We start from the raw sequence: 15,354 nt of genomic DNA on the forward strand, positions 1-15,354 counted from the left end.
ATACTGATATTTTAACAAATGTTTGACTAAGAGAGCTTTAATTGGGACTTTATATTACGATCATAATTTACACTTGAATAAAACAGACCCAAGCAGGAGCATATGATTTAACAGACATTGTTCAATTATTGCTCATTTGTAAATGGTAATTTCCATTTTACTTTGACATGGAAACATTACACCAAACTTTTAACAGGTCCCCAGAGAGACAGCTTACCAACTTTTACAGATTTGGATTTTTAAACAGTGTATGTAGAGTTTGTACAAATATTTTGTGATAAATCTGACTGCATGTGTCTCGTTAACAATTACAATCTAGGTTTTTTTTTTTTTTTACCTAACCTACAAGGATTAAAGTTTTATTATACATTTTATTATAGTATACAGTGCTTTATTAAAAAAAAAAAAAAAAAATTGCTCTTCTCACCAACACCTAAGCAAACCCATCACTGTCCTGACTAATTTTATAACATATTTATATGCATAATGCCTTCAGAGCTGATTGCTGCCTACCAAATATTATTATAGAATATACTTTCACACTCCACATTATTAGGAACAGTGGTACATCTGTTCATTCATGCAATTAATTACTGGTGCAACCAAACAAGTGGCTACATCACAATGCAAAAAAAAAAATCATGCCGATACAAGCCTAGCGCGTCACATCAATCATCAGAATACACTGAAAATGAGTTTGACAGTATGGTGAAAAAACGTCTAGTGATCAGTAGTTCTGTAGGTAGAAACTGTATTGTGTTAAAGATAACTCATGACTAGACTGGTTCCTGCTAAAAGAGAAGCTATGTGCACATAACTACTCTGTTCAACTGTGGTGTTACACAAAAGCATTTTAAAAACTTCACAATGACAAACCTTGAGGTAGATGGGAAACAACAGCAATAGAGCACATCAGAGTCCACATCTGTCAGCTAAGAACAAGGAGCTGAGGCAAGTAATCATGGGTTCCCTAAAAAAATTTAAAAAGACAGTTTCCTGGTATTAATGTTTTGAATTTCAGTTCTAGTTATTAAAAATGTATAAGAACATTCTGGGCTGTGCCCAAAAATATGATAAAAAATCATAGACTATACAGTATGAATAACAATTGCTAATACTTGGGCAAGAATAAGTTCAATGAGTTTTAACATGGCATTCAACATGTTCCGAGCATGCACGTGTTTTCAGAATCTGCGTTGACCCTTTAACGGAAAGTCTAAGTAAAGTGTCAAGCCAAAAATTCCTGAAAATAATTCTGGCAGTTACTTTTCACTGGTCTGCTGAAAACAAAATGTGAGGGTATAAACTTCAGCAGCGCCTTCATATCGCCAACTTCTTTAAACCCTGTCCGAAGTGAAATTGCTGTCATTCACAGTGATCACAGGAAAAGTAGGGGAGACCTGAACGTAAACATTAGACCTCATTTCAAAACAAATGACAGACAGAACTTGAAATTTGAGAAATATCATCAACTGTCAGAACATGACCCAACCTGAGAAAGAAAATAGCCTGTGAGCACAAGGTGCTCCGACTCCTGCCTAAAGAAGCGCATTTGAGAATGCAATGTAATGAGAAACCCTTAAAGAAATCGTAAAACCATGGTATATGGTATAAAAAGGAGAAATTACACATTTTTCAAATCACACTCCTGTGGCACAAATCGTTATTAGCTTTTTTCAGTGGTTTTAACAATAAACCTGCATTCTCTATTTATATTGATTAAAGGGGGAAAAAATCTGTTAGTTTTCTGTTATGATGTATGAATTATCAGATCCATAGATAAGTTCGGGAGCACAAATTTGATTGTTCACTTGGTTTGCGATATGAGTCAAGTTTCCTGCATCGCGTTAAAAAGAGTAAGACCTAATGCATGCTAAAGCAGGATTTTTTATGTTTTCCAGCAGTCTGATCAGGCCTTTCCTGTTTTTTTAAAGGTGGTCAGTGGTTTGCATCTTCAGGTAAAGTATTAACCTCTGTATTGACATTCATGAATTTTTTTTTTATTGATTGTAAACTTTGTGGGCTAGATGTTGTAAGAGATTTTCCTTTGCCAAATTTGCCAATGTCATTTTTTTTATCTTGTATGTGTGTAAATTTAACCCATTTTAATACTATATTTGCTATACAAATAAAAGTTGTTGGGCACCTGATCAATAAGCTTCATTTGTGTTCATATTGGTACCAGATTTTGGAGTCTATTTGTGGAGATTTGTGCTCATTCACCTACATGGGTGTTAGTAAAGTCAGATGCTTATATAGAGTGAGGTGGCCTAGGGGGAATTCCACATTTCATTTCATCCCAAAGGTCTTCAATAAATTTGAGGTCATAGCTCAATAGTAGGCCACTCAAGATCTTCTAATCCAACCCATGCAAACCATATCTTCATAGAGCTGGCTTTGTGCAAAGTTGCAAGCAAAGGAAAACTTGAATGCGTTGCATCCAAAGGCATCCTTTTGACATAATATAATCACTTTAATTAAAGAAATCTGTGGTGACCAGCAAAACTACAATGTCATAATTGATAGGGGTGTGCATCAGATTTTAGTCAATAACATAGATCATCCACCTGGTCTTATCTAGAAACTTTGAGCAGTACAGAACTAAAAATAGGAAAAGAGTATAAAGAGATTTATACATGTAGGTTTCTTCTTGGTTTTCTGGTTTCCTCCCAGTCAATAAGTAGACTCGCTGTACTACTGCCTTGCAAAAAGTGTTCCCAGGACAGACTACAGATGCAACATGACTTTAATAAGGCTGAAGCAGTTACATGAACAATGCAACATTTACAACTAAATATGAGGCAAACTATAGACTCTAGAGGTCTGGGTTAAAGAACCTTTTTTGCAACAAACAAAGTAGAATCTGCTGAGTACTAAGTAGGTTCAAGGGCATTCTGATATTCAAGAAAGCCGAAATAAGCTAATGTTACAGCCTGGGGATATGAAAATAAAAAGTTCAATCTTTCTTGTTTGCCTTAAAGCATGATGAACACGGAAAGCCCACTCCTCTACAAGAGAGGACATGCTGGAAAATGTGAAGACGTGAACATGCTGACCTGGCTCATCACATAATGGTTACACTCCTCGGTGAAAGTTAGATAGAAATTACAAATGAAAGCACTGACAAGTCGAAACAGCACTGTTTGCTGGGATTGAGTTACATTAAAACTCTCTATAAAGCTTCAACTTTTTTTTGTTTATCTAATGCATTATATTACAGCAATGACTTCTCTTATGTAAGGCCTGGCAAGAGGTGAATGGCTCTTCATAATCTGAGCGCATTTTGCCCCTTCTTACATTTTGCTAAGACTTTAAGGACTTTAAAAGACTTTACTGCTTTGACCTGGCATTATGTATTGTTTGCCATATAGTCTTATTTGCAATGTTTATTTATGAAGACGTGAGCGCTGATTAAAATAAAAATTGGGGGAGATTTGGAAGAATTGCTAATTTGCATTTCATATTCATACAATGTTTTTAGTGCCCGTCCTGATAAATACGCAGTCCTCGAACCTTTCGGCCATGTGGTTTGTTGTGAAAACATACAGTCTCTGAGTGATTATGAGCGAAAATGGAAAAAAAACAAATCAGAAAAAAAGCACAAAACCATATGCAATTAATTTATACAATTGAGTTTAAAGGGTTTTTGCTTATAAAGAGAAAAATAATTTTATGTAACTACTATTTTTTTTATATATTTATATATTTCCACTTCACTTCTTTGTCGCTTCTTAAACATTGCCAGCAGTTTTCCAAAATTTTTTGATTCCTGTTCATTTGCTCTAGCTAATATTTTTGAAATTGCCTCATAAGGTGTCTAATAACTCTCCATAAATTATGAGTCAAAAGAATCAAATACTCTGAAACATAAAACTGCATTTTTTGACCATTACCAAATAGGGATGTAAAATATAGGATGTAGAGGATATAAAATATCTTAAGGAGAGATAGGGAGTCTTTATGGATAGTATTACCATCATTTAGAAAAAAAAATTAATACAAAGACACAGCCAAAATCTATAAAGAATAAGATAAATATTACAATCAAATTATTAAAATAAAGTATATTTTTAATAAAGAAAATTAAGATTTTTTTTTAAAATGACAAACATTTAAGACATGTAAATAATATACTTTATAGAATACTTGTATAAATGTAAATAAAAATAAATGTCATTTAAAAAAAAACAGATTTTTATAATAAATTTGACATCATCATAGTCAACAGGTCATATAGTACATAAGCACATAAGTTTTAAAATTACAATTTAACATTTGTGTATTTTGTGGTTTTTCCATATTATTTTAATTTCTATTTAATGTTTGATTTTGTGCATGTTAACCACATTACATCTGAATTGTACACTGTCAATAAAGCATAAACAGTAAAAACCAAATGCTGAGCTTTTAAGAAATTTATTTATATTTCTCAAATTTTGCTTTTTCGTTATAACTAATACTGTCATTTGAAATTTGAAAATAATTTCGATTCAAAGCATTTTTCACTATAGAATATGGTTTACAAACCATAAAATACACAGATCATAAAATGTGCAATACTGCATATTAAACTGTACAGTACGCAGTGGTGGATGAAGTACACAAACCATGTACTTGAGTTAAAGTAAAGATATACTCTGTAAAATATTACTCGAGTAAATGTAAAAGTGCTCCCTTTAAACTTTCACTTGAGTAAAAGTATTTGCCTTCAAATTTACTTATGCAAAGTTATTTAAAGTATCCAATGATTTATTATGGCTATAATATTCCTATTATAATTTTTTTCAAAAGACAAAATGTTTCAATTGAATTATATTAATAAGTCAAACTGATTTATATCTATTAAAATGTATCATGCGCCCAAAAACATATTTTCAACTAAAATTTTGCTCTCAAAATGTTCTGCTTGCTGATTAACTGACGCTGAACTGTATGCTCATGCTATGTAGATACCACCAATGCCAATCAGAACGTGTTGAAAACAGAACACGCTCGTCCCTGATTACATTTTTATCCACTCATAAATAAAAAGGAAAGACTGATTTCACAAAATGTAGTTGAGTAAAAAGTCAAATATTTGACTTTACAATTGCAGTGAAGGGAAAAATGTTCCATTAGATTTGGAATGTGGCTGTGGAGATTTGTGTTCTTTCAGAGAAAAATTATCGCTGTGTGCCTATGACTTTGTGGTAACGGTTTGGGGAAGAACCACATATGGCTGGAAACATCAGGTAGTCCAATACATTTGTCCATATAGTTTATCACTGCAGCATTATTTACATTATTACATTACTTACAAGAACATCTTCCTAGAAAAGATGATGGAAGATATCATAACAGCAAATGAGGTCTAAATGTGGAATGGGATGCTCAAAAAAGCTTATAGTAAGGTCCAAAAAAGGTTATAAACATAAATATATCGAGTGCTTGTCATAAGCACCTAAACTTGTATGGTTTTTGAGAATCACAGGCATGTTCCCTTTGTTTATATGCAACAAACTAGGTCATGTTATGTTAGGAAGATTTACTATGACCAAACAATATAAAAAGAACAGATGTTCAGCTTGATTTTTCATTAAAAAATTCTCCCTTTACACACACTTGGCATCTAAACAATTAGTTTCTCCAAACATTCATTGTGATCCAGTTCATCCCAGAGCAGTTCAATTGGATTTAGGTGCGGTGACTGGGCAGGGCATTCCATGATAGATTACACTCCAGCCGACTGTTTGCTCTCTAAATAACAAATATTGGATGTATGATTCGGGTCATGGTCCCGTTTTATAATAAAGTTGGTTCTATATTCCTTTCAAACAAGTCTTTAACCTTTCCTGTTCCAACACAACCCAAAAAACGTTCAGCTTCACCTTGTTTGACTGTGGGTATAAGGAAGTCTGAATACATTCAGTCTTACATAAGATCTTCAATTAGAGCCAACAATGTCAAATCTGTACTCATCTCTCCACAGATTTTTCTTTCACTCATTTATTGCCCAATTTTTTTAATTCATTAATTAATTTATTTTTAACATTTAACTAGTTTGTGCTTTTGACTGGCACTGCATATTATCCATAAATGAAGATTATTTGACACAAACACAAAATTTGTTTACCAAAAATGATATTCAGACACAAAGTATAAAAATGAACACAGCTAAAAAAATGTTTACAGCTATAGTAGCCACCAATAAAATATGAAAGAAGTCTCATCTCCGACAAAATTGGCAAACAACACCAAACATTATGACTTTGACCAGGAAAGTGAAAGTATCACTCTGAGGGTGTGTTCTCTTCTTGTCTCAGGTGTCGCCGCTAGACTCTTTATAAAAGGGGAACCATTTGAAGAGGTGAGCAGACTCCAGGAGACCAGACATCATCTCTGTTCATTGCCTACACTGACTCAGGTGAATATCTCACAAATAAGAACATTACAATTACACCAGTTTTGCACACAGTTTCCTATCTATAGATTTTATAATAATTCTTTGTGAGTGTGTTTATTGCTGATAATTTCTTGCATGTGAATCTTTAATTGCTATTGCTGTAAAATTACACGATGGCTTTATTTACCTAAGTAGTAAAAATATACTGAATGTAATGCTTGTATTTAATGAAATAGTGAAACAATGCAAATCAGGCTATGCATGTTACTGAGAGTGAACTTCGGACGTTCATAAAACATGTGTACCGCATGCATGTGGTGTCGTGTGTTATTTATATACAGTGCACATCTGTATGATATTGAACTTGTGATTGCTCCTATTGTCTTTCTAACACTCATTTAATCTATGGTTACAAATATAAATAATAATGCCTATTAGAAAATGCTGGATCTGTTGAGCTTTATTAGCAGCGCATGTGACTTTTCTGTGTGCTTGCAGAAAGAGACATCACCTCGCAACTCAGTCATGCGTTTCATCCTGTTTGTTTCCGTCGTGTTCTTTTGTGCCCTCTACCAAACCCTGGCACAAGGTAAATGACACATGTCTGATTACATGAATCGTTTACGGCATTCACAGAAGGGCTCGTATCTTCTTTCTATGAGTTTTTATATGCAATTGAAAACACTTCTTGTTCAACATTCATGTTTATGTAGTTCGGTAAATATCTGCACAGTTTACTTTCGGAAGATTATAAAGCTTTTCCTCAGTTTACCACATCTCTTGTTCCTTTAATCCAAACAAATGCAGTTGCAGGAAGTCATGCTCTTAAGACAGCTGTTCGAAATGATAGCAACTCGAGTGTGTTTGTAAATCTAACATTCCTAATGGGTGATAAGCAGCACCTGCGCCAAGCCGTAATTACTTAAGTATTGAGCAAACGTTTGCTTTTCACTCAAGGAAAAAGGCATGATAGCGTACATGATGTTCAATTGTGAGCTTTTATATTCATTTCTAAAGACTGAATAAGAGTGGGAGTGGATATGCTTGCATCTGGCCGCATTCGTTTTCGCTGTGTAAATGATATTTGTTCTGTTCTACTGCTTTCTAAGCTTTTTTTTTTTTTTTGAGGAGTTTGGAAGTTGATCTTCCTTGACATCAACACCTTAACAAAAAAACAGATCCAGTGTGCTGTTCTTACTATAATCCTATTCATTAAATCCTACTATGTTCTCGGTGTGTGTGTGTGTGTGTGTGTGTGTGTGTGTGTGTGTGTGTCACTCTGTAGGCTCGTATGAGGACTGCTGCTTATCCTATGTTGGAGAGGTTAATGCAATCATCAAGAGACGAGTGGACAGTTACCGAACACAGAAGCAGGATGGAGGATGTAATCTTAGTGCGGTCGTGTAAGCCACAGGAATTTAAAAAAATAAAAAACGAAGAAAAAAAAAGAGAAGTACCAAACATAGAGAGTTAGGAATGCTAATGTTTATTTCTCTTTAGGTTCAAACTGAGGGGAGGTCGGCAGCTTTGTGCCAGGCCGGCGGAGCGATGGGTAAAAGACCTCATCAGAATTGTTGAGTGGAAGAAAAATAATCCACATAGAAGACGGTAATAGGATGTTTTTTTTCCTTTGTTTTTTACTGGCTATATGGACAAAAGTATTGGGATGCCTGACTTTTCCACTCATATGTGCTTCTTCCCCAAACTGTTACTACAAAGTTGAAGGCACACAATTGTATACGATGTCTCTAGATGCTGTTGCATTCAATTTTCCCTTCACTTAAACTAACCTGTTTGACAATGACAATGCCCGAGTGTTCAATGCGAGCTTCATGCAAGCATCTCTCTTTACGATTGAAGGGTATTAAATGGGAAATATGTATGTGTGGAATCCTGTACTTAAATTATGATCAGGTGACCACAATTTTTTGTCCTTATAGAGTATTATTTTTACTTTTACTCAATCTTTATTTTGTCAGAAAAGAGCTTACTATGAAATTCATTGCAATTTTTATTTCTTTCATTCTCTACAGCAATAAGAATAAACAAAAGAACAAAATCCAAGCATAGTGGACTCCCCCACTGTCTTAGATGAGCTTTGGAGTGCTGCCTTCACTGCGTCCATTTCATCCAAGACGCAATAGTCTTTTCAGTACTGCCTGCATGTTGCTGCTATTACCACCATGTACTTATCTTCCTTAATGTTTTTTTTTCCCTCCATTGCCTATGGCTCAGTGCAAAGGTCCGGCCATGTATGTGCAAGCAAGAAGGAAATAAGGCCTAGTTACTGAATGACAAAAAGCATCTATAAATGCTTTTTTATGGCTAGTGCTTTCGCAACACTTATAATCTACAATATAATCAAAATGTGGGTGGAACAGTTTTGCAGTCTAACCAAATATTCTGCCATTTCCTTATGAGATTATAGCGTGTATCTCAAGTAAAGCAACCACTGAACTTGCCTATTGAGTGATGTGTAAATAAGTCTACTTTTATTCATTTTATAAAATTCAATGAGTGCATTTTTACTCATCATCAGCTATGTCAAACTTTAAGATTTTTTTTTAAAGACTATCTATGAGAACTATTAAGTGCAAGCTTAATAAAGTAGAGAGGAAATTATTTTTTTTGTACTGTTAGAATACCTTTTAGAGATTACAAAAACAATATGACTGTCATCTTTATTACTTTTGATTCTTTCACTGTTCACCGTCAACATTTTTCTTTTTACAATAATGCTGTAAATGTTTGACAAACTCTAAATCGTTTTTGATTTGATAGGAAAAAAAAGAAATTCTGGCTATAACTGCTGTTCTTCTGATAAAGTATTTTATTATTGCTAGTCAATAATTATATAACTATCAGTGTGTGACTACTTCTGTTTCGGTATGGTTTAAAAATATACATGGTAGCATTTTATCAGTTTTTTATATGGAATTCCCGAGTGTGGCTAAGAGGAAAAGATCCACATTATGTATGTAATAAGTAATAAGTGCTATATCATTTCATTCACTGAAAATGTGATGTTTTAAGCAAAATGTACAAGCTTACTTAATGATGTGTATGTCTGTGTCTGAGATGCTACGCCAACGAATTATAAGCAATTTGTGTCTATTGTATCTGACTTGCCACATATATTAATAAAATACATATTTTATATTAATTATTAAAAAGTCTATTTTAGATGAAATGTTAAATTTTATCCTGAAACAACAATCAGAGTATAATATGATAAGGTTTTTTTTTTTCTACTATATAATAACCTATTTTTGGGACTGAATTTACATAAATGAGACATGCATTAGTTGTATGTTTATTAGTTGCTTAGCCGACAAAGGTACTCTAACCAGGATATAAAATAACAACCCGGGAAATTTATGTGTACTCATAATTTCACTCCCTAAGCAAATAAAAAATAAGAAAGAATAAACAAAGTGCTTGTCTACTATATCTAGGTCAGTGGTTCAACATACATATTATAAGTTAATAACAATCGAGGCCAAAAATGTTAAGGCTAAAAGCATTCAAACTCTCAGTTCAGGTACCTAATTTCATTAAAAGGAAATTTGAAAATAATATCTAACACAAAAGTTCACATACACTTTGGTTGTGTTTGTCAGCATTGGCTTTTCACTTAAACTCAAATCAAATGCATAGATTAGACTTTCACAAGCTTCTCACATTACTTTCCATTAATCCTATAAGAAATATTATAACTCAGGTTTGTGATTCTCCTTGCACAGATATGCTTTACTGGAGTCAGATCAGGGCCTTGTAATGGCCACTACAATACATTCACTTTCCTTTAAGACTGGAATTAGACTAAGGTTTAATTTCCTACTGGAAAATCCAGTTGTGACCAAGTTTTAATAGTTAGCTTTATTATTTCTAGATAATTCTACTTCCTCATTACAAAAGTGCACCAGTCCTTTTGCCTAGCAAAATACTATAAAACACGTGTCAAACTCAAGGCCCGTGGGCCACATCCAGACCGGCGTAAAAATATATCCACCCTGCGAGATCATTTTATATATAATTTTTTTAATTGGCCCCCAATATGAAGAGCAGATAACACACAAACTAGAAATCCCATAATGCAGTGCAACAGCTGCCTTACTGAAGACAGACTACCTGCACTTATTCCCGCATCATTTACGTCAATCGATCAATCAAGCGTTTGTTGATGTATACAACCCTAATTTCAAGTCAAAGCTAGTCCCTAACAATGGCCAAGAGAAAAGTTGATTGCCTGGAGATATTTTAAAGGAGAGCAAAATATTTTGTTATTTTAAGTTTATTTATTTTGGAATAATATTGTATCCTGTCTGTTTTATATTTATGTTTTAAAAATGTTTAGTTTTAGTCTGTTCAATAAATGTTAATCATGTTCACATAAAATGTGCTTTGAGTTTTTGACCCCTATACGATTGAGCTTGACACCACTGTTATAAAAAATGATGCTGCCACCCTCATGCTTCACAACCTCACACTTTTTCAATTTCATATTTCTGATAATGGGCAAATAGTTCAATTTCCAGGTAATCTAGATTCCTACCAAATCCTGATGATTACCTGAACACTATAGTCTGACTTTTTAATGTACTTCAGTAGAGACTTTCTGGACATGGCATGTATAAGGATGGGCGATACCAATTATTTAATTTTTTTGATCAGATACCAAGTACAAGACAAGTATCGTCTATACCGATACTTCCGTGAAATATGTATAAAATGTTTTTATAAAAACCTAACTGTACTTTTAAACAAAATGTCCGGTTGAAATATTTGTCCAGTTGAAGCGCTGAGTATATATCAGTACTTTAGGATCAATCCGGCCATCCCTATATCTATGTAGAATCATTTAATTTGTGCCGGAATACTGTAGTGTCTTTGTGGTCCCCAGCTTTCTATAAGTGCATACAACTGTTTGTATGCAAATGTCTTGTATTTACATTTAGCTGTACTGAAAATACACTCAAAGAGGAACCTGACATGTTGATGTCAACACGTTTTTGTGATTTTTGAATGAATTGCTTGGATTCTCCCATGTTAAAAAGGGCAAAAAGCCCAGCCTCTAAACAGTAATGGCAACATCAGCATTCATTAGCTCCCAGTTTTAACAAATCAGCTGATCAGAATCTTCTAAATTTCATTACATCAACTACAGCTGCAATAAATCTGTCTCTAATAATTTTTTTTTAAATGCACTCTAAGTTTTCTAAGTAGATGTTAATTCTTCCTCTTCTTCTTCTTCTTCTTCTTCTTCTTCTTTCGGCTTCTCCCATTAGGGGTCGCCACAGCAGATCATACGTCTCCATACCCCCCGGTCTTCCTCTTTTCCTCCCTCCTGGTGGCTCCATCCTTAGCATTCTCCTATCGATATACCCCATGTTCTTCCTCTGCACAAGTCCTGCCCTCCCTCTCATTCACACACATGTACTCTGTCTTACTCCTACTGACCTTCATTCCCCTTCTCTCCAGCGCATACCTCCACCTCTACAGGCTCTTATCAACCTGCTCCCTACTCTCACCACAAAGAGCCGATCCTAAACTTGTCAAAAAAAGCATGATGAAAAAATTTAAGAATAATTAAAGATCTATAGTCTACATAAAATTTTTGGCTTCATGTGCAACTGTATGTAATTGCAGATTCTTGAACAAAGGCACCAGGTGCACTGCTAATTATGTGAATACATTATTTTGTGTGAAGTCAACTAAGATGTTTATTTATTTATTTTTATTTATTTTATATATTTGCAATAATAATAATAATAAAAAAAACTGGCATGTTTCTCTAGGAATTTTTTTTTTCAGGTCAACACTGGTTTTGAAAGACAAATAAGCCTGTTGTTATCTTGGGTTCATAGGACCATAGATACATAAGTAATTAGAGTTCTGTCTTGCTGCTCCTAATGGGTGGGGTGGGTTAACATCTATTTTAAAATATACAATAATAGATATCAAAACTAACACAGCTGCTACATCTCTCCATTTATTTGGGGAGATCTGCGATAAAGCAAAATCTGCTAAAGCGAAAAAGCCATCAGGGTGTTCTGACCACCAGGAACACCATTAGTTGATGCCAAGATATTGCTGGCCTTAAGCCCATGAACAAAATTCTGTAAATGATTTGCTGGATTCTGTGTTAAATAGGAAGCATCAGTAGTGGAGAAGGATAGGCATATAGTAGATACTAGGGACATTTAGGGTGAATGCATCCTGTCCTAATGGAAATCCAGTTACTCTGGGAAAACCACAATACGCAAGGGCAATATGTTGTCTTGAAAGGAAATTCCCCAAATTTGACATTCCAATGTCAAACAGCTCTATCCACCTTGTGTTGAAGTCCCTGAGGTGTGCATTTTCTTGGTTAGCCTTAGAGCAAGGCAGAAAGATAAATGTGATTTTGTATCATTCTGATGACTGATATGTTTTTCTTTAATGATTAGGATGTTTTATGAGTTATAGATGCCACCCTGAAAGACTAATCGCTTGAATAGGGCTAGACTGATACTCCTAAAAACATCATTCATCAGTTTCCTCTGCACTTTTCACCACTAACACATATAAAATATTTAACAGCTTTAGTAAAAAGTGGCGAGGACACATACCCGTTGTATTTTCCATACACTGTAAACACACAATAAATATATACACTTAAACTGGATTGGACTGGTTTAATCTCTATATCCATATCATTTACTCTTCCAAAGTGCAATCATATGCACTCATAAAGTATAAGCATGTTTTCATGTGTATACAAAAGTCAGGCAATATAGTCTATTTTAGAGGCCATGAAAAATACAGTACACGTACCCAAGATTATTTCATGTCATTGCATTTGGACTTGATACAAAGTTCAAGATTAAGAAACCGTTTACAACCAATCTTATGCTTAATGGCAATGTGGTTCTCATTTTTATGCTTAATTTAGTGTGTATATACACATAGCCAAATTGCCAAATTGTTCTGAAGTTTTTAAGCAAAGTGCATGCCTGAGCATGGAGCTCATAATTGTGTGGAGTAGGTAATTTGACAAGGTTCCATCTCTTTTTCACTTCTCGGATGGAGAGTTTCGGCAGCCAAAGCATGTTAGGCCAGATAGCTTAGCATAGCAAACATTCAGACTTGGCTTCCTTAGTGATTAATGCCTTTCAGCTTCTACCAGTTGCTCACCAAAAAAATCTGGTGTTGGAGGAGGAGGAGGGGTTTCAACATAAGGATTCAATGGTTACAGCTACTGCACTTGAATTGTAACTTGGTGGTCAGAATGCATGATATTTTAGTGTTTGACTGAGTCAATAAAGACCAATATGAGAACATAGCCCTTTCTTGGCAACCTAATCAGATTTACACATTTGAGTGTTTACTTTGGGCTAAGGCATTTGCCAAATGGCTATATTGATACATTAAGATAGGCAGGTTCAATTAATCAATGCCTTTTGCATTTGTTTCCTCTATGATTAAGCCTTTTTAAAAACCTATCCATGGATGTGATAAACATCATTCATCACGTAAATGATCTTTACATAACAAAAGACTGACATCCAGTGTAGTTTCATTTCACTTTCAGAGTCTGTGAATTCAGGTAAAGAAACACATGTCCCATTTTTGGCGAGTGACGAGGATGGACAAGATTAGAAATTAGTTTATTAGAGGGACAGCGCATGTAGGATGTTTTGGTGACAAGGTGAGGGAGGCGAGATTGAGATGGTTTGGACATGTGCAAAGGAGGGACATGAATTATATTGGTAGAAGAATGCTGAGGATGAAGCCACCAGGTAGGAGGAAAAGAGGAAGGTCAAGGAGGAGGTTTATGGATGTGGTGAGGGAAGACATGCCGGTAGTTGGTGTGAAAGAGGCAGATGTAGAGGACAGGGTGGTATGGAGACGGATGATCCGCTGTGGCGACCCCTAATGGTAGCAGCCGAAAAAGAAGAAGAAGAAGAAGAAACACATGTCCCATTTTTCACTTGAGTGAAAGGCTTCTATAGGAGCAGCCAAAAGTAAGGCAACTACAGATTAGTGACTCATAAATGTACCAGCTTGTGTTAAATCAGCATGAATCATCATGTCAGAGTTTGTCAAATTACAGATTACATTTAAATGGAGCTAGCTTGTTATCTTGGTGATTAACTAGCTAATTACTTCATAGTGTAATCTGATCTGGACCTTTTGCACCAATCCTAATAATTTCTGTAGTATAATCCTAGTGTAGAAGTTAAAGTGAAACAAACATGTTTATCCATAACTGAAGAAAACATTCACACTGCAGCAGACTTTAAAAATTAAAGACCAGGGTTATTACTCAATTTATAGAAGAGGTATATAATCGCAACAAATGTAGCTTGGAGTTTATTTTGTTAACTTAAATTTCCAATTCTAGCAATTGATTGCAACATTATAAAGTCTGCAGTTTGCATGGCTCAGCTGTTCTGTCCAGTTGTGGCTACTCAAGATCTTCCACTGTATTAAGCTCAAATTGTGCACAGGGGGATTGTCATGCTGACACATGTTTTCGTTCAAGTGAAGGGAAAATTGAATGATACCACATCTGAAAACATCCGATACAAATTTTATGCCTTCAACTTTGTGTAAACAGTTTGAAAAAGAACCACACACAGCTGAAAGTCAGGTGCCCCACTACTTTTGTACGTATCGTGTATATCTAGCTTGTACTTGATCTGTCACAATTGGCCCCTGGTAGAGATATTATGTTCATGGCATTTATTTATTATTGCCTGAACCATATATGCTATATATAACTGCAGTACTAGCATGAGAAGTTTTCATGCAGTGATTAGTTATACCGCATTTATTACTCAACAGTGGGACTACTGTTTGAAGATTTTTTATTTTTTTTTTATCGTAGTATGTGTTTATTGCAAAAGATTAAGCTGTATTATGGGCTTCTGTTCAGGCCCTGAGGTTTCCAGTGTATAAGCATAAATATAAGTAATGGTGAAATATGG

The 15,354-nt window shown here is 34.7% G+C and overlaps 1 protein-coding gene across 1 annotated transcript; it reads left to right on the top strand.

The window, feature by feature from the left end:
• Nucleotides 1-6,267: 6,267 nt before the first annotated feature.
• On the top strand, nt 6,268-9,545 carry ccl25a (chemokine (C-C motif) ligand 25a). The gene is made up of 5 exons (XM_083525374.1): nt 6,268-6,403; nt 6,881-6,971; nt 7,668-7,785; nt 7,883-7,990; nt 8,416-9,545. The coding sequence occupies exons 2-5, from the start codon at nt 6,908-6,910 to the stop codon at nt 8,450-8,452; spliced, it is 327 nt and encodes a 108-aa protein (XP_083381500.1). The 5' UTR covers nt 6,268-6,403; nt 6,881-6,907; the 3' UTR covers nt 8,453-9,545.
• The last annotated feature ends 5,809 nt before the right edge of the window (nt 9,546-15,354 follow it).

The sequence above is a fragment of the Silurus aristotelis genome (genome assembly GCF_946808225.1).
Source record: "Silurus aristotelis genome assembly, chromosome: 22".
In the NCBI taxonomy this organism is placed as follows: Eukaryota; Metazoa; Chordata; class Actinopteri; order Siluriformes; family Siluridae; genus Silurus; species Silurus aristotelis.